Source organism: Xenopus tropicalis, chromosome 5, assembly GCF_000004195.4.
Source record: "Xenopus tropicalis strain Nigerian chromosome 5, UCB_Xtro_10.0, whole genome shotgun sequence".
NCBI classification, from domain to species: Eukaryota; Metazoa; Chordata; class Amphibia; order Anura; family Pipidae; genus Xenopus; species Xenopus tropicalis.
This window is the reverse complement of record NC_030681.2, coordinates 5,928,163-5,955,249: the sequence shown is the minus strand read 5'-3', so window position 1 is coordinate 5,955,249 and position 27,087 is coordinate 5,928,163. Positions and strand designations below refer to the sequence as shown.

General features: G+C 45.3%; 1 protein-coding gene across 1 annotated transcript in view; it reads right to left on the bottom strand.

The window, feature by feature from the left end:
- Positions 1 to 16,954, bottom strand: part of ppp1cb (protein phosphatase 1, catalytic subunit, beta isozyme) — a 35,991-nt gene extending 19,037 nt beyond the window's left edge. Inside the window, 1 exon segment of the mRNA NM_001011467.1 lies at positions 16,897 to 16,954. Coding sequence (NP_001011467.1) covers positions 16,897 to 16,948 — 52 coding nt within the window. The 5' untranslated portion in view covers positions 16,949 to 16,954.
- Positions 16,955 to 27,087: the final 10,133 nt, after the last annotated feature.

Here is a 27,087-nt window from a genome sequence, read left to right as displayed (position 1 = left end):
GTAGCCCCGGGGGCAGTCATTCCTGCACTGGTACAGCTGGGGTGTTTGCTACAGAAACCCCCGGGGCTACACAGCGGGGTATTTATATAAACTATAGTAGGGTTTCAGCTGTACCAGTGCCGGGCAGCACATTTATTTTAATTACTTTAAAACACTTTCCTTTTTTGGTGTTACTGTTCCTTTAAAAAAAGAAAAAAAAAAAAAATAACTTAAGCTGCTGTGGATTCTCACAAACTAAAATCTAAATGACCACCCACAAGCCCCGAGCACAGGCTGAAAGTGATGAGAGTTGGGCAATAAACAATGTAAAACAGCAAATATTTGAACTAACTGGGCACTCTGAGAATCAGAACTCCTTCTGCCTTGGCACCGCTAGATACACAAGCCTGACTGCGGGCAACTAATGTGCACACAAACACACACGAGGAGAGAGAGAGTTGCTGCTCACTGAGCGCTGCCCACAAGCGACCAATCATTGTTCCCAAAACATTGCCCTAAAACACAGAGCTTGGGCAGGAAGATTAAGGCCAAAAATATTTTACAAAGTCCTCTAAAGCCAACATTAAAAGCTTGGGCTGCCCCAACAAACCTGGGTATATATGGCAGTCTTACACCTGTGCTCTCAGGTATAAGATGAAGAGGGGCCATACAACTGAATATACAGGTATGGGACCTGTTCTCCAGAATGCTTGGGACCTGGGGTTTTCCGGATAAGGGATCTTTCCGTAATTTGGATCTCCATAACTTAAGTTTGTTAAAGATCATTTAAGTATTGATTAAATCCAATAAGATTGTTTTGCCTCCAATAAGGATTAATTATATCTTAGTTGGGATCAAGTACAGGTACTGTTTTATTATTACAGAGAAAAGGGAATCATTTAACCATTAAATAAACCCAATAGGGCTGTTCTGCCCCAATAAGGGGTAATTAAATCTTAGTTGGGATCAAGTACAGGTACTGTTTTATTATTACAGAGAAAAGGGAATCATTTAACCATTAAATAAACCCAATAGGGCTGTTCTGCCCCCAATAAGGGGTAATTATATCTTAGTTGGGATCAAGTACAGGTACTGTTTTATTATTACAGAGAAAAGGGAATCATTTAACCATTAAATAAACCCAATAGGGCTGTTCTGCCCCAATAAGGGGTAATTATATCTTAGTTGGGATCAAGTACAGGTACTGTTTTATAATTACAGAGAAAAGGGAAATTCTCAAAAATTAGAATTATTTGCTTATAATGGAGTCTATGGGAGATGGCCTTTCTGTATTTCAGAACTTACTGGATAACGGGTTTCCGGATAAGGGATGCAATACCGGCATTAAAGCCAATGTCCATGCCAACTTGTTAGACTGTGAGCTCTGTGGGACTGGAATGTTGCTGAAATGGTTGGGGCATCATATGTACATTTTGACCCCCCCCCCCATGACAGCTATTAATATGGCCAATCTGTTAGTACTGTGTGTGGGTTCTGGTTATGTCTGTGTATTACCTGGGCCGGTACTGGCAGTGACAGGCTTGTTAGCGCTGGGAGGGCCAATGCTACATGCAAGCCAAAAGCTGTTCCCATATATGCATAACATTTTCCAGTACAAGATTCTGTTTACACTGGGATTTTCGCTCCAAGTTCCACACTTTATCTTTGTATTGAATTGCGTGCCTGCTGAAATACAATGAGCTATTCATAGTCGGGCACCCAATCCCGGCCTGTTACATGGCAACCTGGCGTCTGTGCCGCATTAATCATTTAGTGCTCTGTATTGTTCTGCCAAACACACCCTTCATTGCCATTTATTTCTTCACCAAAAATCTTTTTAGTTATCAGCCCTGAAATATGGCACCTCCGCATTCTATATAATCAGGGCACTGCCAACAATCATATCTTAAAGGGGTATGCTATAACGTATGCTATAGAATGGCCAATTCTTAGCAACTTTTCAATTAGTCTTCATTTTTTAATTTGTATAGCTGTTTAATTATTTGCTTGTCCTTCTCTTTGTAGCTTCCAAATGGGGGGGGGGGGGGGTCACTGACCCCGGTAGCCAAAACCTATTGCTCTGTGAGGCTCCAGTTTTATTGTTATTGTTACTTTTTAGTACTTATCAATTTATTACTTATCTTTCTGTTTAGGCCCTCCTCTATTAACATTCCTTTCTTTCAAATGACTGCCTAGTTGCTAGGTTAAACTGGACCCTAGCAACCAGATAGCTGCTATAATTCCAAACTGGAGAGCTGCTGAACAAAAGCTAAATAAAATCTCAAATAAAAAAATAAGACCAATTGCAAATTGTATCAGAATAGCATTCTATATATCATACTAAGTTATTAACCCTTTTAAACTCCTGAGCACTTATGTAGTGTGTGCGGATTGTATCCAATGCAAAAGTACTCAGCTCAGCAAGACCGTGGGGCCTATTTATAAAGGTGTGGGAAATATTTTATGCCTAAACGGTGTAAAAAAGTGGTGTTAAATCAACAAAATATTTATAAAGCTGCGTTTCTCCCCTTACACATGATTTAACCCATCCGTTCCCATCACTGAAATCAGCCAATACAAACAGCTGTTTGGTGTATTTAAAAGGGTAATCTGTTGAAGGATTAATAGTGATAGTTGACCTTTAAATTAAATCCCAGTAGACAGTGACAGAGTTTGCACAGATTTATTTTTGTTTTTAAATTTAACTTTTTGTTCAGAAGCTCAATTCAAAACTTTAACTTCTACCTGGTTGCTAGGGTCAGGTTTACCCTAGCAACCAGGCCAGAAGATGAATAAAATGGGCCTGAACATATGATAAGAAATAAAAAGTTACAATAATTGAATTGTAACAGACTCACAGAATAATAGTTTTTTGGCAGCCTGGGTCGGTGACGCCCAATTCAAGGCGGTAAACACACAGGAGAGTAAGGCACTTCAAAAACTATATAAAAAAACAAAAATGAAGCCCAATTGAAAGGTTGCTAATAGTAGGATAGTATATTACATATTAAAAGTTAATTAAAGTTGACCCCTTTGGCCTTTGTATTGAAACAGCAACTAACCCAGATCAGACGAATCGGAGCAGCAGCTGCTCATCCAGAACAGTGAGATCTAATTGAAAAGTAACAAAGTGATCTAAGCACTTTGGGCTTCGGATCAGACTCCCCCACCGACAGGCCAAGGTGCTTAGATCACTGTTACTTTACACTCAGTACTCACTGCACGGATCAGTACATCAGAACCAGCACTACCTGAATGTACCGGAGATCACATCTAACCCATGAAAGATTAGCCTTTCCTAAGGGTGAAGACACACAGAGCTACTTAGTAGCAGCTACTTGTCACAGCTACTAAACATCAGTAAATGATCAGCATTGTCTATCTTAGTAGCAAAGTACTGATCCACACAGCTCGGTCCAATTGGTAGGGACGAGCAGGGGGCGTTACCCCCAAATCAAAGATGTACAGAATAGGGCCACATACTGGCTCCAGTAAGTTCTCTACATGGATTTTCCATTTGGAGAGAGAATACAGGAATGGGATCACACTGCTAGATACAGATAGGGATTCAGCTGCAAGGAATTCATGAGGGAAATCAGTCTCATAATATTGATTAGTATTGATGAAGAGTGGGGGGAGTAGAACACCCTTGTGTTATTATTACAGAAAATTATGGTCCAATGAATAAAGGCGCAAGAAGAACAGATTGCCCAGGGATAGAGCGGTTCTGCTGGCTCCATCTGTCTTTTCCTTCTCACTCTGCAGTGTTCCATAACATTCTATGGCACGGTACCAAAGCCTGTAAGGCCTAGGAATAAAGTGACCCGATACCAATGTGCTTCCATACATAGCAATTAGGGTTATACAGTAACAAGGAAAGACATGCACAACCCATAAGTGATGATTTATCAATGCACTGATTGCAACTGAGAATTGCAAAGTGATTTATAGCCCCCCCCCCGCGCTTGGCTGCAGAACAATCCGACCAAATGGGCCAGAGTACAATGCAACAGCTTCCATGTCACTGCAGAGTCAGTGGCCACAATCGAGCAGGCCCCCCACAATCGAGCCCAGGGGGGGGGCAGGCCCCCCACAATCGAGCCCAGGGGGGGGGCAGGCCCCCCACAATCGAGCCCAGGGGGGGGGCAGGCCCCCCACAATCGAGCCCAGGGGGGGGGCAGGCCCCCCACAATCGAGCCCAGGGGGGGCAGGCCAAATCACGCCGACATGAAGCCCCTGGCGCCTTTTGCCATTATGAAAGAATTTCTGGCTGGAGTTCCGGGATCTAGCACAGAATGGAAAGAGTCACATTGGAAAATCACTGGAACATTACTGGGCTGGCAGCTAATGGAGATCCTGACACCCTGCTGCTTTCATTAATGAGGAGCCGTGCATAACGAGCACAAGGGAACAGGTTAATGGGCATGAAGAGCCACACACTGTATTTATGGGCAGATCCATATTACAGACAATTTTATAGTCAATAAAGTCAGATCAGAGGCAACTTTATATAATTCTATATACAGCCGTCTATTAAAGGGAAACTGCCGTGATATATATTTCCCTCTGCTATTTAACCTTTTATTCTTGAACCAACAAATGTATTTGTAGCTGTAATATTGGTGTGTAGGCGCCATCTCAGTGCCTTGTGCCTGAGTCTGAGCTTTCAGCCAGCGCTACACATTAGAACTGCTTTCAGCTAACCTATTGTTTCCCCTACTCCCATGTAACTGGAGGAGTCCCAAGCCGGACTTGGATTTCTTACTATTGAGTGCTATTCTGATACCTACTAGGAGCTGCTATCTTGCTCCCTTCCCATTGTTCTAATGATTGGCTGCTGGGGGGGGGGGGGGGAGGGGGGGGATATCACTCCAACTTGCAGCGCAGCAGTAAAGTGAGACTGAAGTTTATCAGAGCACAGGTCACATGGCTGTGGCACCCTGGGAAATAAAGAATATGGCTAGCCCCATGGGAAAAACAGATTACAATGCAGGATTCTGCTGGAGAAGCTCTATTAACTGATGAGTTTTGAAAAAAAAACATGCATAGGCAGCAGACACCTCTGCTGAGAGAAGGGGCGGTACTTCACACTAGACCAGGAAGTAGCTGAAAGAGCTGCAGTTGAGCTGCTTATGATTTAGAATCCACAGGAGACTGAATTCAGGGAAAAAGGTATATTATTCTGGGGGCCGTTTAGAGTCTTTGAGTGGATTTTATCCGTTAAACACCACCAACACTCTACATCTGTCATAAGTTTAACCCTTTAGCTGCCAGCAATGGGTTTAGTTGTACTTTGGGGGAAAATGTGTTGCTAGGCAAACTTGGAAACACAGGGGCAGTGTGCCACTTTCTCAGCCAGCCATGTGTTTGGTGGGGAAGGGGTTAAAGCACTAACAGTTCTCCCATAGAGAGAGAATGTGCAGACGCCAGGGGGGATTATCCAGACTATCAGTGTATATTTTTGTAAAGGGAAAAATAAAAAAGAAAGTGAGCAAAGCTTTGTAAATCCGCTAATTAAATCAGATTAGACAGACTATTTACAGCGCTCGTGGGGAGGCGCCGCGTCTGAACTGTACGGACTGAACCAGGTAGTCTAAGGTTCTGCAACTCGCCTTCAATATATAGAATAAACACGGAAAATATGCAGAGTTTAACAGCAAACAGTACTTTCATGGTACGTGCTGGGCAGAAAACAATGCTTTTCTATGGCACTAGTCACTTTACAATTCATATACAGGTATGGGATCCCTTATCCGGAAAGCAGTTATCCAGAAAGTTCCGAATTACGGAAAGGCCGTCTCCCATAGACTCCATTATAAGCAAATAATTCTAATTTTTAAAAATGATTTCCTTTTTCTCTGTAATAATAAAACAGTACCTGGACTTGATCCCAACTAAGATATAATTACCCCTTATTGGGGCAGAACAGCCCTATTGGGTTTATTTCATGGTTAAATGATTCCCTTTTCTCTGTAATAATAAAACAGTACCTGTACTTGATCCCAACTAAGATATAATTACCCCTTATTGGGGGCAGAACAGCCCTATTGGGTTTATTTAATGGTTAAATGATTCCCTTTTCTCAGTAATAATAAAACAGTACCTGTACTTGATCCCAACTAAGATATAATTACCCCTTATTGGGGGCAGAACAGCCCTATTGGGTTTATTCAATATTTAAATGATTTTTAGCAGACTTAAGGTATGGAGATCCCAATTATGAAAAGTTCCCTTATCCGGAAAACCCCAGGGCCCGAGTATTCTGGATAATAGGTCCCATACCTGTATAAGGTTTCCCACAGGAATTCTGGGAGTTCCCATAAAACCTTGATTCTCTGCAAAGAGCAGCAGCTATAGAGCTATTTGGCACAAAGTCTGTGTATTGCACTGATCTTTAGCCTGTGGTTCTCCGGCTACTACTGAACTACAAGTGTCTCTCAGCCAACGTTGGCCCAAAGGCAAGCTGCGTGCAACTACACCACAGCGGCTCAATTACCGCTCAGGACATCATTCATCCAAGGATTCACCAGGGGATTCCAGGGCTCCGATAGCAAGGATGGGCCATGTACCCCCGGGGATTCTCTAGCGTATTTTCCACCTTCTCTAATTACTGGTCCTATTTATCCCAGTGGATCAGTAGCCACAGGAACAGAGGTGAAAATGGAACAGCAGAATAGACCAATTTGTGGGCACAAACCTGCAGGGCACGGACAGGGCTAATTGCCCGCATAGTAGCCAGTGCATACACTGTACACGCCACATGTTTATTGCTTCATGTACAGTAGTGTTTCAGTAGATACATTTCCAATTCACATTTCTACTTATTTTTGTTGAGTTTATGTGTTTTTGTTGACTTCATTTGTAAAAACCCCTTTAGATATATTATTTACAGCAGGTAAGAAAAATAACTGCTTTGTCTATTCAGGAGCGGCCTGACAGCCAATCACGACTCGCTCTGTAGGTCACTTCATCTTAAGAGATTAAACAAATATTACATTGAGCAATTAAGGACCACAGAATTGATTAAAGGGTAAGTCTGAATTACTTACCCAACTGTCCCTACAGGCTACAGTCCCCACATGGGGAGAAATCAGTGACAGACAGTGGGGCGGCCAGATCAAATATTCACTGCCAGGTTAAAGGAACAGTAAAAGTCCCCATACACGTTAAGATTTGCTCGCTTGGTGAGATCGCCAAGTGAGCAGATCTTCACCCGATATCCCCACGTATGGGTGGGCGATATCAGGGAACGTGTAGGCTAAATTTGATTGTTTGACCCTGGGCGTTTGGCTGTCGGACTGAATCTTTTAACCTGCCCGATCGATATCTGGTCAATTTCAGGCCAGATATTGGTCGGGTATGCCCCTCGTTTCTGCCCCTACATGGGCCAATAAACTGCCGAATCGGTCCAAAGGACCGATATCGGCAGCTACTATCAGTCCATGTATGGGGACCTTTACACCTAGAGCAAATCTTTATAGTTTAAGCCCTACTTGAACAAACCTGCTCTGTTGAGAGCTGGACAATTGTAGGCCGCAAATCGGTAGGGTAGGCCCATCAGGGGTGCCCATAGACTGGCACATAAGCTGGCGAATGAGTCAGAAGGACCCGAGTCAGCAGCTGAAATCAGCCCGTGCATGGCCACCTTTAGGCTAATGGTAGTCGAGGCTGTCTGGAATTAGCCTAAGCTTAACTGATCCTGCTCAGTGAGACTACTCCCCTGATCCTCAGTTTATATCTCTGCCATAAAGCCAGACAGGACTGTTGTTACTGGACAGGAAATGTAAATAGTCACGTGAGTACCAGCAAATACACTCCCCCATGTAGGAACTAAAAGGTTTTAGAAGTATATTTTTTTTTTCAAAAGTTCCTAGAATTACAGCTTGTGCACTAATTATAGACATCAGTATCCTGTAGATATATCTGGGCAGTTACATTACAGTAGAGCCTTGGTTTCCAGCTCTTTCACAACTGTATATAAAAACCCTGTCCCGGGCTCTTTAGCTTGTAGCATACAGTACATGCCTCCGTATGTTTATATTAACATATATAACACATGTCTGCACAATTACACAGGCTGACACTCCATCAAGGCAAAGCATTCCCATACAGCCTGTTGAGACAGGACTTGGCTTAGAGGGAAGACAAACCTTCCTTATATAGGCAAGGTATGAGTGTGTCTCAAGGAGCGGGGCACCGTCACCCATTAATCATTTCAATTATTACAAGGAAAAAAAAAAACAACTCACAGGTGGATCCCCAAAATTAAGCCACCATGTGATTAGCAAGTTTTTAGGTGCAAAGGCCTTTCCACCAGTAACTTGCATTCTTGCCGATGGAAAGGGGATTTACATTCTAGCCGGTAGGATGGCATTGCGGGGAGATAAGTCGCCCGCTACAACGGGCGTCTAATCTCCCCGTGTACCCCTGCCCTAAGGCAGGAGCACCCACTGTGGTTTATGAATAGTTACCTACCCAGTGGAGGGCAGTCTAGGAAGGCACCAGTGGGAGCACCAAGTGCTGCAGGATTTTTTGGCAGTTTATACATCACTGATAATGCAACATATCCTAAATATTTTATGTGCCAATGTTCTGGTAGAATTCATGCCTCTTGCTATATGAACTCCCACACAAGAATATATAACTGTCTCCGCTCCACCAGGCAGAAAAGGGCTGGAGGTGACTAGGACATGAGCGGCAGGGGGAGATCCCAATTCCACCGACCTTTATCCTTCCCACTGCTGCAAGTCTGGCTGCATAATACCCAAGCTTGCCAATCATGTGCGGATAATCCCTGTATATAAAATCTCAGATTAAACCTTCAGATGAACTTTACTTACACTCTGTAATGGAACAATGCTATACAGGCCCCTTATTATTTCCGACAAACTGATGCCCCTTTCATTGACTGGGAGCTGCTATCTTGCTCCCTTCCCATTGTTCTGCTGCTGGGGGGGGAGGGGGGGATATTACTCCAACTTGCAGCGCAGCAGTAAAGTGTGCCTGAGTCTGAGCTTTCAGAAGGAGACGGGGCTACACATTAGAACTGCTTTCAGCTAACCTATTGTTTCTCCTACTCCCATGTAACTGGAGGAGTCCCAAGCCGGACTTGGATTTCTTACTATTGAGTGCTATTCTGATACCTACTGGGAGCTGCTATCTTGCTCCCTTCCCATTGTTCTGCTGATCGGCTGCTGGGGGTGAGGGGGGGGATATCACTCCAACTTGCAGCACAGCAGTAAAGTGTGACTGAAGTTTTTTAGAGCATTTCTGTAATAAAGATACCTAAAGGGCTAGTCCCATATACAGCTCCGGAGTGCCAGTGCTATTTTTTCTATATAGGATTTTCGGGAGGGTGCCGACCCCTCCAGCAGTGTGCACCGAGCTGTGAATTTGTGTTGAGAGCCGAGGGTGTGCGAGTGAAGGTATTTTTGTTTTTGCACGTGAAGTTTATCAGAGCACAGGTCACATGGCTGTGGCACCCTGGGAAATAAAGTATATGGCTACCCCCATGTGACATTTCAAAATGAAATTGCTAAGGTAACTTGGACCCTAGCAATCAGATAGCTGCTGAAAATCCAAACTGGAGGGCTGCTAAACAAAAAGTTCAATAATTAAAAACACTATAAAAAATTTAAACAATGAAGACCAATTGCAAATTGTCTCAGAATATTGGTCTCTACATCATACTAAACGTTAACTCCAAGGTAAACAACCCCATTAAGGGTTTTGGATTTGTTTCAGGTATTCTCTATCCAACATGCTGTAATAAATATGTGGCTCCTCACAGCGCCAGAGAAGTTATATTGACATTACAGGGACTAACAGTAATTTACATTCTACGTTTCTGCATTCCATTAAAATGAAAGGGAAAAAAAAAAAAAAAAAGGTTCTAGGCAACGAATGGGTGGTGCTGGAGATGCAGTACAGCTCAGTAAATTAAGGGTTAAAAATCTGTTCATCTGTCTCAGAGAAGCTTACAATCAAATACCTTAACCATATTCACGCACACGTATGGGTCCGTTTCCTTGGGAGCCAACCAGTATGCCCATATTCACAGTAAGCAAAGCACCACTTTACTCTGCAGATGAAACAGCAGGAATTCTGGGAAAAAAATATTAATTTTTCCCTCTGGTTTTCAAAAACAAAATGTGGACTTCTTTCCCAGATTTTGTATGATAGATATATATAATATACATACAATATACACACACAAACACATACCTTGCATTCTGCCCCAGCATACATATATTTATCAGCAGAATCCCACACACAAAGGCCCATTTATGGTGCTTTACCTATTGCCATTTGGGTGTAACCCCCAGGCACCCATCATGGCTGGATATTTTGCTTTAACTTCCTGCCTTATGTGTAGTTTAGTTCTTTCGGCTGCTATAAAGCCTTCCCAAAATACAGAATTAGGACAAGGAGCCACTGTGAAATGACCCTAAAGCAAGTAAATCCTTTCAGGATCAGCACTAAATATAGGCATGTAAGGCCTTGGCGCCAAATAAAGCCTGCTCCCTGGCCAGTCCTTCAGCTACATACACACACTATATACTGGGAGAATATATATCTCTCTGTTAGAATGGAGAAATATGTGTTATTATTCCTGCACTGTACAAAGATGACGTACTGTACTTTTCCTCTGAACCTTCCCACAGCCAGAGACAGTAAATCAAGATTTATCCTTGGGAAGCAGTGAGGGTGAAAACAAAATGATTCACCAGGGCTTTACAATAAAAACTATACATATGGATTTATTATCTAAATATTTTATATCCATTATTAAATGCCCTGCCCTTAGCAATTTTTTAATTTGTCTTCATTTAGTTTTTTTTTTTGTTTTACCTACTTGCCTTCCTCTTCTGCCTTACCTTTCTATTCATTGTCCAGTCGTTCATTCACACCGCAGCCATGTTGCTAGGTTAAGTTGGACCCTAGCAACCAGATAACTGCTGCATTACCAAACTGCAGAACTTTAGAACAAAAAGCTCAATAATTCTGGAGCACAAAAACTAAACAAATCAACACCTATTACTAAATGTCTGCTTGCATCATACTAGAATGTATTTTACAGGTGTTTACCCATCTTTTTGATAATATTTGCTCAACAAGCCCTATTGCCAAAATATCCATGCTGACACACTGTGTACTGAGAGCAACAAATGGAAATAAAAACAGGCAGCAGCCCACATAGGACACACAACACAATTAGCCATATAGCTCCAGCCTACAGCATCACTGGGGGAATTTTTTGCTCTATGGATAGCTCTGGGGCAGTAACAAACACACATACTTGCTCTCAGGCACTTTCTCCAAGCTCAATGCAAACACGTCACAATCTCATTAAGAGCTTGGATTCAGTTTGGCTGAACACTAACAGTGCAACTGAACCCAAACCCAGTAGTGCTACACAAACAGCAGAAAAGGGTTCAATGCAATAGGATAAACCAGTCCAGGGACTGATCAAGCGAAGAAAGTGAGGAAAATGAATTAACTGCTTAAAAAAGAATGAATGCCAAAAGAATTTAGCTAGAAATGCTGTATATACTGTATGCAACCAGAGGTTCAGCAGCACTATAACAGTAATGATTCAGGCCTTCACAGTTGCCCTCATCTTTTGTGTGTCAGTGGCACTGCACGTGCTCAGTGGGCCCTGGGCTGCTGCTGAGAAGCTTAGGGGGAAGGTAAATCATATTACCATATTATAGTGTGTCTATACTGCATAGGGGGCCCGTTATAGTGTGTCTATACTGTATAGTGGGTCCGTTATAGTGTATATGTACTGTATAGTGGGCCCGTTATGGTGTGTCTAGACTGCATAGCGGGCCCGTTATAGTGTATATAGACTGTATAGCGGGCCCGTTATAGTGTATATAGACTGTATAGCAGTGATCCCCAACCAGTGGCTTGTGAGCAACATGTTGCTTCCCAACCCCTTGAATATTGCACCCAGTGGCCTCAAAGTAGGTGCTCATTTTTGAATTCCTGGCTTGGGGCAAGTTTTGGTTGCATAAAAACCCAGAAGCCTTCTGTAAGCTGCCAGTCCACATAGGGGCAATTAAATAGCCAATTATAGCTCTCCTTGGCACCCCCAGGAACCACTTTCCTGCTTGTGTTGCTCCCCAACACTTTTTCCATTTGAATGTGGCTCACGGGTATAAAAGGTTGGGGATCCCTGCTGTATAGCGTGCCCGTTATAGTGTATATAGACTGTATAGCGTGCCCGTTATAGTGTATATATACTGTATAGCGGGCCCGTTATAGTGTGTATAGACTGTATAGCGGGCCCGTTATAGTGTGTATATACTGTATAGCGGGCCCGTTATAGTGTGTATATACTGTATAGCGGGCCCGTTATAGTGTATGTATACTGTATAGCGGGCCCGTTATAGTGTGTGTATACTGTATAGCGTGCCCGTTATAGTGTGTGTATACTGTATAGCGTGCCCGTTATAGTGTGTGTATACTGTATAGCGTGCCCGTTATAGTGTGTGTATACTGTATAGCGTGCCCGTTATAGTGTGTGTATACTGTATAGCGGGCCCGTTATAGTGTGTATAGACTGTATAGCGGGCCCGTTATAGTGTGTATAGACTGTATAGCGGGCCCGTTATAGTGTGTATATACTGTATAGCGGGCCCGTTATAGTGTGTATATACTGTATAGCGGGCCCGTTATAGTGTATATATATATATATATATATATATATATATATATATATATATATATATATATATATATATATATATATACACACACTGTATAGCGGGCCCGTTATAGTGTGTATATACTGTATAGCGGGCCCGTTATAGTGTGTATATACTGTATAGCGGGCCCGTTATAGTGTATATATACTGTATAGCGGGCCCGTTATAGTGTATATATACTGTATAGCGGGCCCGTTATAGTGTATATATACTGTATAGCGGGCCCGTTATAGTGTATATATACTGTATAGCGGGCCCGTTATAGTGTATATATACTGTATAGCGGGCCCGTTATAGTGTATATATACTGTATAGTGGGCCCGTTATAGTGTATATATACTGTATAGTGGGCCCGTTATAGTGTATATATACTGTATAGTGGGCCCGTTATAGTGTATATATACTGTATAGTGGGCCCGTTATAGTGTATATATACTGTATAGTGGGCCCGTTATAGTGTATATATACTGTATAGTGGGCCCGTTATAGTGTATATATACTGTATAGTGGGCCCGTTATAGTGTGTATATACTGTATAGTGGGCCCGTTATAGTGTATATACTGTATAGTGGGCCCGTTATAGTGTATATATACTGTATAGTGTGAGTGGGTCCCTAAGTGCAGGTAAGTGACAGTAACCCAGAGCATGTATGGGAATCAACAAAAAAGATGGGGTGCTACTGGCAACACAGGGATCACTCATAGGGTTAATGCTATGCCAATAACACACACTGTTTATTAAAGTAGTAGTTCTGAGGGGGGGGGGGGTTAGGAATTCAGCTTTATCTGGGGGCTGGAATGGCTTTACTAGAGATAACATTCTCAGAGAGCCAGTTGTAGGATCTTACACAGAGACGGAAACCCAGCGAGACCCTTACAGCCCCCAGTAACACAGGATTCCTCCTAACAAACCAGAGGCACAAGTTGCCTAAGCAATGGGAAATGCGGCCTCTCCTTTAAACAAAGCCAAATATAGTAAGTTTGTGCCTGGCTAGGCCGGACCACACAGCTCCCCCGAGGTATACCATCTCTGCTGGAAGTCAGTACACGCCACCGCTGTATCCAACTACCACTAGCCTCACTTCTTATTGAACACATTCAAGGGGAAGTTGCCTCTATATTAACTCTTTGTATGATATCTACAGACCTGTTCCCAGACATCTTTCAGCTGCTTTGCATTATTTATCCTGCAGCCGGCAACTAACAACACCATCCAGTTGTCTTGGTCACTGACCCCAGCAACCAAAACAACATGATCCATTCTGTTATGAAATGGCTAAAAACTTAAATGGGTTTAAATCCATTCATTAATGACCAGTAAGGCCCCACACGTCAGACCAATTGACACACAGACACTAACTGAAAAGATACTCATTTGCCTTCATCCTTCCCATAAGAAGCTCACCCCTCCAGCCCACCGGAATCTAGTGACCATCTATTAATATAAAGGGGCCCAATGGGCCACTTGGGCCTAGATCCAATTGTGTGGCAACTACATCAATTTTGCCATCGAAGTGAATCTTAATCTGAAGATTAATATTACCCTTTACCCAGTTCAGACAACTCACTGCAGAGTGACACAGTCAGCAGTAAATATTTGTATCTGACCAGCTTTACTGCAACGCTGCAAGTTCAGGTAGGTGAAGCTACATTTCACTTTCAAAACAGATGTATTCTGTGCAACCACAGAGCTGCAGTTCATTTAACTTTTTTTTATCAATATTTATTTCTAAAGCTTAGTCAAGTGTTTAAAATTAACACAGTTATAGATACCAACTTTCTAATTCCACACTGTGGCAAACCTAGAAATACAGGGAACTCCTTGCATGACACACCTAGAACTTCATGCAATCTCCTATATTCCCCAAGAAGGTACATCTCAGAACTTCAGCCTTCTCTCTATACTCTCAAAGATGGAACTCCTAAAAACATCAGCCTATTCCCTATATGCACTAGAACACACCGCCACTAGAACACACCGCCACTAGAACACACCGCCACTAGAACACACCGCCACTAGAACACACCGCCACTAGAACACACATTTTTTTTTGAATTCCTTATTTGGAGGCAAATTCGGTTTGCATAAACCAGAATACCAGTGTTCTTTCTATACCCACACACACATAATATTATTAAACCATCAGCCTATTTGCTATAGACTCTGCTGCATGACAGGCTACTTTCTATATGTTTCCCTGCTAGAATATCTATCTACACATTGAGAGAAACATGAGGAGGCCCATGCCCTGCAAAGTTTCCAGTGTACATGGGTGTGTAACTTACAAACAGGAGGGTAATAAGTGCTGCTATGCAGAATGGTTGGGGCACTTATTAGCCTCTCGGAACATCAGGTTAATCAATATACCCTCCCGTCCGGCAGATACAGAGTGCAGCCACCCTGTGTATTCTGTGCTACATTAGCAGCTCTCTGACCTTTATAACAGAGTAAAGGTTATAGTAAAATCCAATACACAAGAGTGATAGGGACCAACAGGTCATGGCGATAAACAGAACCTGGGTCAGAACACGCAATACAGTATCTCAGGAGGACTGGCTGTACGTATGAGTGGCAGTGGGACCCGTGGGTGGGCCCAGCTCCTTCAGTTGTAAATAACCTAAACCCTAATGGACCCATACACTGCCCAAGCGCTTATCTTGCAGAAACAACAAGAAAATATAAAGCACCGTCACTAATGTTACATTTCAGTTATGGTTGAGGCTTAAGGTCTATACTCAGTGTTACAAGTCTGAACAATATTATCAGTTACACATTCAACATGAGTATGTGAGCTCCAACACAGGCCCTGGCTTCATCTGCGGGGGCCACAGGCAGGGCAACACTAGGGGTTCCATGTGCGGGGGGGCCACAGGCAGGGCAACACGTGCGGGGGCCACAGGCAGGGCAACACTAGGGGTTCCACGTGCGGGGGCCACAGGCAGGGCAACACTAGGGGTTCCACGTGCGGGGGGGCCACAGGCAGGGCAACACTAGGGGTTCCACGTGCGGGGGCCACAGGCAGGGCAACACTAGGGGTTCCACGTGCGGGGGCCACAGGCAGGGCAACACTAGGGGTTCCATGTGCGGGGGGGCCACAGGCAGGGCAACACTAGGGGTTCCACGTGCGGGGGCCACAGGCAGGGCAACACTAGGGGTTCCACGTGCGGGGGGGCCACAGGCAGAACACAAAGGTTTAACTCAAATTAATAAAAAACTAAGAAGCTGAGCTAATTATCGTCTCCAATTTCAGAAGCAGTAATACAGTATTGGCACCCACATGCCAGTATAATGTACCATAAAGAGCAACCTGCCCCTCTTCCCATAAATCCATTAATAGCCCACCTGCCCCTGCTCTGCGCCCCATTAATAGCCCACCTGCCCCTGCTCTGCGCCCCATTAATAGCCCACCTGCCCCTGCTCTGCGCCCCATTAATAGCCCACCTGCCCCTGCTCTGCGCCCCATTAATAGCCCACCTGCCCCTGCTCTGCGCCCCATTAATAGCCCACCTGCCCCTGCTCTGCGCCCCATTAATAGCCCACCTGCCCCTATTAATAGCCCACCCTCACCCGCGGCACCCCATTAATAGCCTACTTTGCCCTCCTGTGGCCCCACTAATAATCCACTTGCCTCTCTGTGGCCCATTAATGTACAACTGTCCCACATACCTTACTAACAAGCCAAATCTCCCTCCCAAGCACTTGCCCCACTCAGCGGCAGGGCCACTGGGCCCCATTACTAGCCCAGGCTCGGCTCCCCGGGCACACACCCCAGGGCCAGGCTCCCCGGGCACAAGGCTCGGCTCCCCGGGCACACACCCCAGGGCCAGGCTCCCCGGGCACAAGGCTCGGCTCCCCGGGCACACACCCCAGGGCCAGGCTCCCCGGGCACACGGCTCGGCTCCCCGGGCACAAGGCTCGGCTCCCCGGGCACAAGGCTCGGCTCCCCGGGCACACGGCTCGGCTCCCCGGGCACACGGCTCGGCTCCCCGGGCACACACCCCAGGGCCAGGCTCGGCTCCCCGGGCACACGGCTCGGCTCCCCAGGCCAAGGCCCGGCCCCAGTGCCACAGGCAGGGCAGACGTTAGACTTCCCAGGCGCGCAGTTCCCAGCTGTAGGGGTCGCTCTGGCCGCAGCCGAATGCCCTCACTTTCTCACCCCAGCTCTCCCCCATTCCCCCCCGCGGTGCCGGCCCGGGCACTTACCCTCCAGCAGTCGGCTGATCAGACTATCCACGTTCAGCTCTCCGTCCGCCATTTTGCGTTCCCCTCAGCACAGCAGCTGAACACAAGCCGGGCGGAGCCGCGTCACAACAGCCGCACAGCCACGCCCACAAGGAGGCTTCGGGGCAGAAAGACCAGTCACACAAAATGGGCGGGAAAACACAGAGGGCCCGTACTTTAGTTTAACAGATAGAATAATAATGCTCGACAGCCAATAGGCAGCGTCGTACTGGACAACACATCTAAGAGTACCGCCTCTCAACGAAAATACCACGCCCCTTATCAACTTTAGCTGTGACTTTAAAGGCGGATCTTAGTGACAGCTGGCGGTCTTGAAATCGTGACGCAGTTGCCAGAACTTAAGGTTGCCGAAATGCTGTTGGCGCCCGTTCCCAAGGCTCCGCCCATCGAAACGCCCCTTGTCGTGAGGCGCTGGATAATTCTTCAGGGCTTGGCTCATGTTTTGGACTGTTCCATGAGCCTCGGTATCCTAGCAACCGTGACGTCAGAGCGAGCCGTGTGTCAGGATGCAGTGTGTGAGGGGGGCTGCGGGCCCAGGGCTCCCCGCCTCCCTCCATTACCGTATATACCTGCACAGGCCTTATTGCCTTCATGCATGTATATATCATTTGATTTATACGTAGAGACGCATTTGATCAAATTTCATCAAATTTTATATTCAAGTTAGGGTTTATATCCCCTTTTTCAGTCAGATTCCAGAATTTTCGATTTTTGTAAATTCTGTATGTAAGAAAAGCTAAACCTCAGCCATTTTCAAAACTGGCAATAATTAAAAAATTGCCACAGTTGTGACCAAATGTTCATTTGTAGGTATATGTGTAGGCATATAAGGCCCGGCACAACTGTACCCCTCACCCCCCCATGGCGGGCCTGTGTGCGTATATATATATTATTGCAGGGGTAGCAGTGAACCTATGGCCTTTTTAGGGCCGTGACACACGGGGAGATTAGATGCGCTGGGACAAATCTCCGTCATCGCAGGTGACATCTCCCCACAATGCCATCCCACCATCTACAATGTAAATCACCAGTGGGATGGCATACGCGGCGCAGCGATTTGTGAAAGTTGCTGTAGTTTCCTCTCAAGGCAACTTCAGTTGCAAGGAAACTTCGTCGACTTTGGCAAATTGCTGTGCCATGTATGCCATCCCACTGGTGATTTACATTCTAGCTGGTGGGAAGGCATTGTGGGGAGATAAGTCACCCGCAACAACAGAGATTTGTCACAACGAGACTAATCTACCCGTGTGTCAAGGCCCTTAGGGTAAAGACACATAGAGCTACTTAGTAGCAGCTACTTGTCACGGCTACTAAATGCCAGAAAATTCCCTATCATAGATAATACTGAGAATTGCCTCTGCTAAACACACATAGAGACAATTATCACTAAATGATCAACACTGTCTGTTTTAGTAGCCGTGACAAGTAGCAGCTACTAGTAGCTCTGTGTGTCTTCACCCCTAAAGTGCCCAATGGCACACTGCCTCTGCTGCTACACTATGCATAGGCCCATAGGGCCGCCTTAGGCCAATTGGCCTATAAGCTGCTCTTTCCTATAACTATAAGCACAAAGTGTGAGATTGCACACTTAAACCTAAAATTTAAAGTGCTTTTTGGTTGGTTGACCTGGGAAAGGATGGCAGGAACTGGAGAGTAGACTGGTTGTCAAGTTCCATTTTTATAGTTTTTTTTTACTTTTCCTTTTACTTAGCCCCTGAGACCTGGCAAAGAGAGCTGCATTGTGCCCCGGAACTGAGGCAACAAATGTTGGTTTCGGCAAAGAGGGCTGCATTGTGCCCCAGGACTGTGGCAACAAATGTTGGTTTCAGCAAAGAGAGCTGCATTGTGCCCCGGCACTGAGGTAACAAATGTTGGTTTCATCAAAGAGAGCTGCATTGTGCCCCGGCACTGGGTAACAAATGTTGGTTTCGGCAAAGAGAGCTGCATTGTGCCCCGGCACTGAGGTAACAAATGTTGGTTTCATCAAAGAGAGCTGCATTGTGCCCCGGCACTGGGTAACAAATGTTGGTTTCGGCAAAGAGAGCTGCATTGTGCCCTGGAACTGAGGTAACAAATGTTGGTTTCGGCAAAGAGAGCTGCATTGTGCCCCGGCACTGAGGCAACAAATGTTGGTTTCGGCAAAGAGAGCTGCATTGTGCCCCGGCACTGGGGCAACAAATGTTGGTTTCGGCAAAGAGAGCTGCATTGTGCCACAGCACTGAGGCAACAAATGTTGGTTTCGGCAAAGAGAGCTGGATTGTGCCCCGGCACTGAGGCAACAAATGTTGGTTTTGGCAAAGAGAGCTGCATTGTGCCACGGCACTGAGGTAACAAATGTTGATTTCGGCAAAGAGAGCTGCATTGTGCCCCGGCACTGGGGCAACAAATGTTGGTTTCGGCAAAGAGAGCTGCATTGTGCCCCGGCACTGAGGCAACAAATGTTGGTTTTGGCAAAGAGAGCTGCATTGTGCCACGGCACTGAGGCAACAAATGTTGGTTTTGGCAAAGAGAGCTGCAGTGTATTGGTCTCCCCCTACAACCATTTGTTGCAATGGGTGGGATCCGGCAAAGAGAGCTGCAATGTGCCGTTTATGACAAAGAGGGTTGCAGTGTCGGTCTTCCCCAGCACGGACATATTATGGACTACACCGCTTGCTGCAATGGGTGGGCAGGGGTGGTGCTGCCATGAGGCAAGTTGAGAAACTAATCTCAGGCGGCAGTGCCCCCAAAATTACAAGGGGTGGCAAAAAGCAGCTTCTTGTTTTGCAGAAGACAAAGGGGTTGTTCATCTTTGAGTTAACTTTTAGTATGATGTAGAGAGTAATAATCTGAGACAATTTGCAATTGGTCTTCATTGTTTACTATCTGCAGTTTTTTTGGTTATTTCCTTTTCAGTTCAGGAGCTCTCCAGTTTGGAGTTTCAGCAGCTATTTTGTTGCTAGGGTCCAAGTTACCTTAGCAACCAGGGAGTGGTGTGAATGAGACACTGGTATATGAATAGGAGAGGGGCTGAATAGAAAAGAAAGTTACAAAAAGTACCAAAAACAATAAAACGAAAAAAATAAAATAAAACTGGAGCCTCACAGAGCAATAGGTTTTTGGCTGCCGGGGTCAGTGACCCCCATTTGTAAGCTGCAAAGAGTTAGAAGAAGAAGGTTCAAAATAGTTAAAAAACTATAACAAATGAATAATGAAGACCAATTGAAAAGTTGCTTAAAATGGGCCATTCTATAACATACTAAAATGTTTCTCATTTCCAAAATGGAAAACTACAGAGAAAAAGTCAAAACCATTCAAGAAAAAAAACAGGACCAATTGCATATTGTTACCGAGTACAATTCCCTGCATCCTACAAAATGCTGATTCCATAGTGAGTTGCTTGTGTAACTGGGCTGGGCTGCTGTTGGAGCTGCTCTGTATCAGTCCTCTGAGGCTGCTGCATTATTTATAGGGCTGCTAGTGTGGTGCCGAATGGAAGTTGTTTACAGTAGTTTATTGCTATAGAGATGTAAGATCATCCCTTACCTTTATCCTGCTATTTATATTGCATTGCATGATGCCCGGGCTATGGGTATATTGCCTGTTATGCAAGTCTCCAGGCATCAAACAGGGGACTCATTGCCTGATCAATTAAATAAGAAGGAAAGGTAAAGAACTCAGTAGCTTTATCAGAAAGGTCTATGTAAATACAGTCATAAGCACTCGCAGAAACGCTGCACTGAGTCCTCTGTCAAAAGAAACAGGATTTGTTGTCTCTTTGTTTTCCTGTGCCATTGACATGCAGCTCTCTCCCCTCTCCTGCCCCACCCTCCCTCAAGAATGCTAAGAACTCACTCCCCCCCCCTTAGGAATGTGGATCTGAGCCAATCAGCAGGAAGCTTCCTCATAGTCTTACACACTGAGCATGTACACCGTCTTGGTCTTGGTGCAGAAGCAAGGCATTATGGGAACTTTCTTTACACAGCTCAGGGTTCTGTGACCATATAAAGGCACAAGGCTGCAGGCTGAGTTATACAGGGAACTCTGAGTATCACTCATGTATTATAAGGGATAATAACCCCCTACTGTAAATGATAAGGATATTGGCAGTCACTGAGGGGCTCTGTGCCAATATAAAGGCACAAGGCTGCAGGCTGAGTTATACAGGGAACTCTGAGTATCACTCATGTATTATAAGGGATAATGTACCCCCTACTGTAAATGATAAGGATATTAGCAGTCACTGAGGGGTTCTGTGCCCATATAAAGGCACAAGGCTGCAGGCTGAGTTATACAGGGAACTCTGAGTATCACTCATGTATTATAAGGGATAATGTACCCCCTACTGTAAATGATAAGGATATTAGCAGTCACTGAGGGGTTCTGTGCCCATATAAAGGCACAAGGCTGCAGGCTGAGTTACACAGGGAACTCTGAGTATCACTCATGTATTATAAGGGATAATGTACCCCCTACTGTAAATGATAAGGATATTAGCAGTCACTGAGGGGTTCTGTGCCCATATAAAGGCACAAGGCTGCAGGCTGAGTTATACAGGGAACTCTGAGTATCACTCATGTATTATAAGGGATAATGTACCCCCTACTGTAAATGATAAGGATATTAGCAGTCACTGAGGGGTTCTGTGCCCATATAAAGGCACAAGGCTGCAGGCTGAGTTATACAGGGAACTCTGAGTATCACTCATGTATTATAAGGAATAATTTACCCTCTACTGTAAATTATTAGGATATTAGGGTTTATGTGACCATATAAAGTCATAGGCTAAGATGGAAAGGTCACAGAATTCTAAGGTGGCTTTTTAAATGAGAGTTTGTAAAGTATTTGCCGTGTAAAGGTTAATGGGGAGATACTGGCAGGAATATAAAGTTCTCTGTGTATGGGATTACAGTAGCACTCATGAGAGGAAACAAGTGCAACAACTTTATTATGAGGTATATATCTATGGTTTGTTATTTTCCCCTCAAAAGTGTTTATTATCAGGCGCTCACAATGTCACTTAATCCTCTGCATTGGCAAATGCTTCTTTTCTTTGTGATTAATTCAGAACTCGTTTGCCAAGGCACAAAGAAGGATATTAATTGAGCGCTGCAGCAAGGCTTCCAGCCAATCATTGTAATAGGAAAGTAATTAAACCCTCTTGACTTGTTCCCTGGGTCATTGTCGTTATCTGCTATATATAGGCCTCGCCAGGAGACGGCTTCCTGGGAATTTTTTCTGTAGCAACGAAGGAAAATGTGTAAGGAACATGCATCGTCACAAATGGAAATAATAAAGAGAATTATCATGTGATTTCTCTCTTTTATTAATTTCATTTATCAGAGCGGGACCTGACCCAAAAACCGTTTTATGTATAATGAGAGACATTAAGGTGTTCAATGGATTTAAAATTATTTTAGCCCAGCTGTTTATATTCCATCCACTTAGGGTTGCCACCGGTCCGGTTTTGACCCGCACAGCCTGGTTTTCCAAAGGGTCGTCCCTCCACTGGTGGTTCCGACTCAGAAGTCAGATCTTCTCCAGGTCTGTTGTTTAGTTTGATTCTACTACATTGTTTCAAAAGTCATGCATTCCAATTTAAACCATTAAAAAATGTCATGGATTAGAAGTGTGCTTGCTGGGAATGTTCCGCTCTGCTATATAATCCTATTATGTATCAGAATTTATATGGGCAGGGAAGGGAACCGGGCCACAAGTTTGTTTCTCTACATCACACTAAAAGGTGAATAACCCCATTAAAGAAAGGTTGAACACTGTGGGAATCTATTCAAAGGAAATAAAGTCTGTGTATAAACATGCAGTGTATTTATATATAAATCCAGAAACAGACCTTGTTAACTCACCGTTGCTTATAAATAAATGCCTTTTTTCACTGCATTATACAGTTATACATTAATACAGTTTGCACAGTACTAGAACATGTAATAAAGGAGCGTTCAGATGCCATCAAAGCATGGAGCATGCCTGAATGAGTGCCAGCTAACATGTAACTCTGTGTGTGCTCCCACTTCAAGTAAGAAGGCTGCTCAGGGAATGTTACAGTCAATTTTGTAAATTTTAATTTGAATAAAAACTCTAAAACTCATCAAACTCAAATACGCAGTTAACGGCTGTGGGTAAGTAGGGAGAGATGGTGCCTATAGTAGCAGTGGGGGGATAATAACCTCTGGGAAGGGACTGGGGCTGTGGGATAGCAGGTATAGTAGGGAGAGATGGTGCCTATAGTAGCAGTGGGGGGGATAATAGCCTCTGGGAAGGGACTTGGGCTGTGGGATAGCAGGTATAGTAGGGAGAGATGGTGCCTATAGTAGCAGTGGGGGGATAATAACCTCTGGGAAGGGACTGGGGCTGTGGGATAGCAGGTATAGTAGGGAGAGATGGTGCCTATAGTAGCAGTGGGGGGGATAATAGCCTCTGGGAAGGGACTGGGGCTGTGGGATAGCAGGTATAGTAGGGAGAGATGGTGCCTATAGTAGCAGTGGGGGGGATAATAGCCTCTGGGAAGGGACTGGGGCTGTGGGATTGCAGGTATAGTAGGGAGAGATGGTGCCTATAGTAGCAGTGGGGGGATAATAGCCTCTGGGAAGGGACTGGGGCTGTGGAATAGCAGGTATAGTAGGGAGAGATGGTGCCTATAGTAGCAGTGGGGGGATAATAGCCTCTGGGAAGGCACTGGGGCTGTGGGATAGCAGGTATAGTAGGGAGAAATGGTGCCTATAGTAGCAGTGGGGGGGATAATAGCCTCTGGGAAGGGACTGGGGCTGTGGGATAGCAGGTATAGTAGGGAGAGATGGTGCCTATAGTAGCAGTGGGGGGATAATAACCTCTGGGAAGGGACTGGGGCTGTGGGATAGCAGGTATAGTAGGGAGAGATGGTGCCTATAGTAGCAGTGGGGGGGATAATAGCCTCTGGGAAGGGACTGGGGCTGTGGGATAGCAGGTATAGTAGGGAGAGATGGTGCCTATAGTAGCAGTGGGGGGGATAATAGCCTCTGGGAAGGGACTGGGGCTGTGGGATTGCAGGTATAGTAGGGAGAGATGGTGCCTATAGTAGCAGTGGGGGGATAATAGCCTCTGGGAAGGGACTGGGGCTGTGGAATAGCAGGTATAGTAGGGAGAGATGGTGCCTATAGTAGCAGTGGGGGGATAATAGCCTCTGGGAAGGCACTGGGGCTGTGGGATAGCAGGTATAGTAGGGAGAAATGGTGCCTATAGTAGCAGTGGGATAATAGCCTCTGGGAAGGGACTGGGGCTGTGGGATAGCAGGTATAGTAGGGAGAGATGGTGCCTATAGTAGCAGTGGGGGGGGGGGGATAATAGCCTCTGGGAAGGGACTGGGGCTGTGGGATAGCAGGTATAGTAGGGAGAGATGGTGCCTATAGTAGCAGTGGGGGGATAATAGCCTCTGGGAAGGGACTGGGGCTGTGGGATAGCAGGTATAGTAGGGAGAGATGGTGCCTATAGTAGCAGTGGGGGGATAATAGCCTCTGGGAAGGGACTGGGGCTGTGGGATAGCAGGTATAGTAGGGAGAGATGGTGCCTATAGTAGCAGTGGGGGGATAATAGCCTCTGGGAAGGGACTGGGGCTGTGGGATAGCAGGTATAGTAGGGAGAGATGGTGCCTATAGTAGCAGTGGGGGGATAATAGCCTCTGGGAAAGGACTTGGGCTGTGGGATAGCAGGTATAGTACGGAGAGATGGTGCCTATAGTAGCAGTGGGGGATAATAGCCTCTGGGAAGGGACTGGGGCTGTGGGATAGCAGGTATAGTAGGGAGAGATGGTGCCTATAGTAACAGTGGGGGGATAATAGCCCCTGGGAAGGGACTGGGGCTGTGGGATAGCAGGTATAGTAGGGAGAGATGGTGCCTATAGTAGCAGTGGGGGTATAATAGCCTCTGGGAAGGGACTGGGGCTGTGGGATAGCAGGTATAGTAGGGAGAGATGGTGCCTATAGTAGCAGTGGGGGGATAATAGCCTCTGGGAAGGGACTGGGGCTGTGGGATAGCAGGTATAGTAGGGAGAGATGGTGCCTATAGTAGCAGTGGGGGGATAATAGCCTCTGGGAAGGGACTGGGGCTGTGGGATAGCAGGTATAGTAGGGAGAGATGGTGTCTATAGTAGCAGTGGGGGGATAATAGCCTCTGGGAAGGGACTGGGGCTGTGGGATAGCAGGTATAGTAGGGAGAGATGGTGCCTATAGTAGCAGTGGGGGGGATAATAGCCTCTGGGAAGGGACTGGGGCTGTGGGATAGCAGGTATAGTAGGGAGAGATGGTGCCTATAGTAACAGTGGGGGGATAATAGCCTCTGGGAAGGGACTGGGGCTGTGGGATAACAGGTATAGTAGGGAGAGATGGTGCCTATAGTAGCAGTGGGGGGATAATAGCCTCTGGGAAGGGACTGGGGCCGTGGAGCAACCTGTAGTCCTTTAGTTGTAAATTAATAAATATATTACAAGTGCCAGAACCCTCCAACAGTAGGAAACTGGGATTAAAGTTCACCAGTTACATGTACATAGGTTGGACTGTACTATTTTATATTAACAGTGTCACTGAATATAGTCTGTTTTACCCTATTTCTTGTTGCCTCGATTAATGGCACCACACAAAAAGAGTAATGTCTTCTTTGTCTCATATATATATTAGCTGGTATCAACTCCTATTTCTAAATATCAGCCTTAATGAATAATCTCATGGAATGTATTCGCCTCACTGTGGAACAAATTGATTTTTTTTTAAACGAATCCTATAATAGCGTTCGTCTGAAAACTGATCCGTGAAAATATCAGAGAGTGAGGTAGAGCGCTGTGTTCAAGTCAATTACTCTCGAGCCCGCTGTATTGTTCAATGGGTTTCTGCTGTACCCTTTATCCATGGCTGGAGATCAGGAATGATATTGAGAGCTGTGTGCGAGAGGCTGGCAGTTAGGCTTTTGTTCATATTTACTGCCGCTTGCAGCCTAGTCTAGGATGAGGCTTGAGTCAAGTGCACAGGGAAACTCCTATTTACATTGTCTTAGGGTGAAGACACACTGTGCTACTTGTAGCAGCTACTAAAATAGACAATGCAGATCATTTACTGATAATTGTCTCTATGTGTGCTTTAGGGCTCTGGTACACAGGGAGATTAGTCGCCCGCGACAAAACTCCCTGTTCGCGGGCGACTAATCTCCCCGAGTTGCCTTCCCCTGCCATCCCACCGGCGAAAATGTAAGTCGCCAGCGGGATGGCACACGCGGCGGTGCGATTTCCCGAAATCGCCGAAAAAGACTCGCAAGTTTTTTTTCAGCGATTTTTGGATATTGCGCCGCCGTGTGTGCCATCCCGCCGGCAACTTACATTTTCGCCGGTGGGATGGCAGGGGAAGGCAACTCGGGGAGATTAGTCGCCCGCGAACAGGGAGTATTGTCGCGGGCGACTAATTTCCCCGTGTGCCAGAGCCCTTAGCAGAGGCAATTCTCAGTATTGTCTATGGCAGGGGATTTTCTGCACTATGACACACGGTGCTACTTGTAGCCAGCTACGTTTCATGGCTACTAAATGCTAGAAATTCCCCTGCCATAGACAATACTGAGAACTGGCTCTGCTAAAACACACATAGAGACAATTAGCAGTATTATCTATTTTGAAGTACCTTCGTGTGTTGTATGTGGACACTATTGCAACACTTGGGCTGCATCTACTGCCACTAATGGCTACTAAAACCCATGTGTCTGCAGTGCATTCTGAATGACTTCAAAAGTTGCACTTTATGTTCCTATGTTTCTGTACTGTATCTATTATTCCCTACCATCTCCATTGCGCTTTTTTGCCAGAGTCTTCACACTACTGTCTTCATCTTGTCCTACTGTCTATCTTTTCCTTAGTAAATATCATTTTACAGGGCTAGAGAGAGGATGGGGTTTCTGCATACAAACTCCTAGGATGGCTGCCTTAGCAAACAGGGTTAGATATCACTTATAGTTAGAATCAGTCTATCAACATTCTGCCATACTCATACAGTGGGGGTCATTTATAAACACTAGGTAAATCTGCATCTGCAGTGTCACTCCCTTTCTATTCCCTGCCCTGGGGGCTCTGACTGAAACAATGTAACGCAAGGAGCAGCCTGACAGACCTGACTCACTGGAGGAGACGTTGGTATAAAAAGTAAC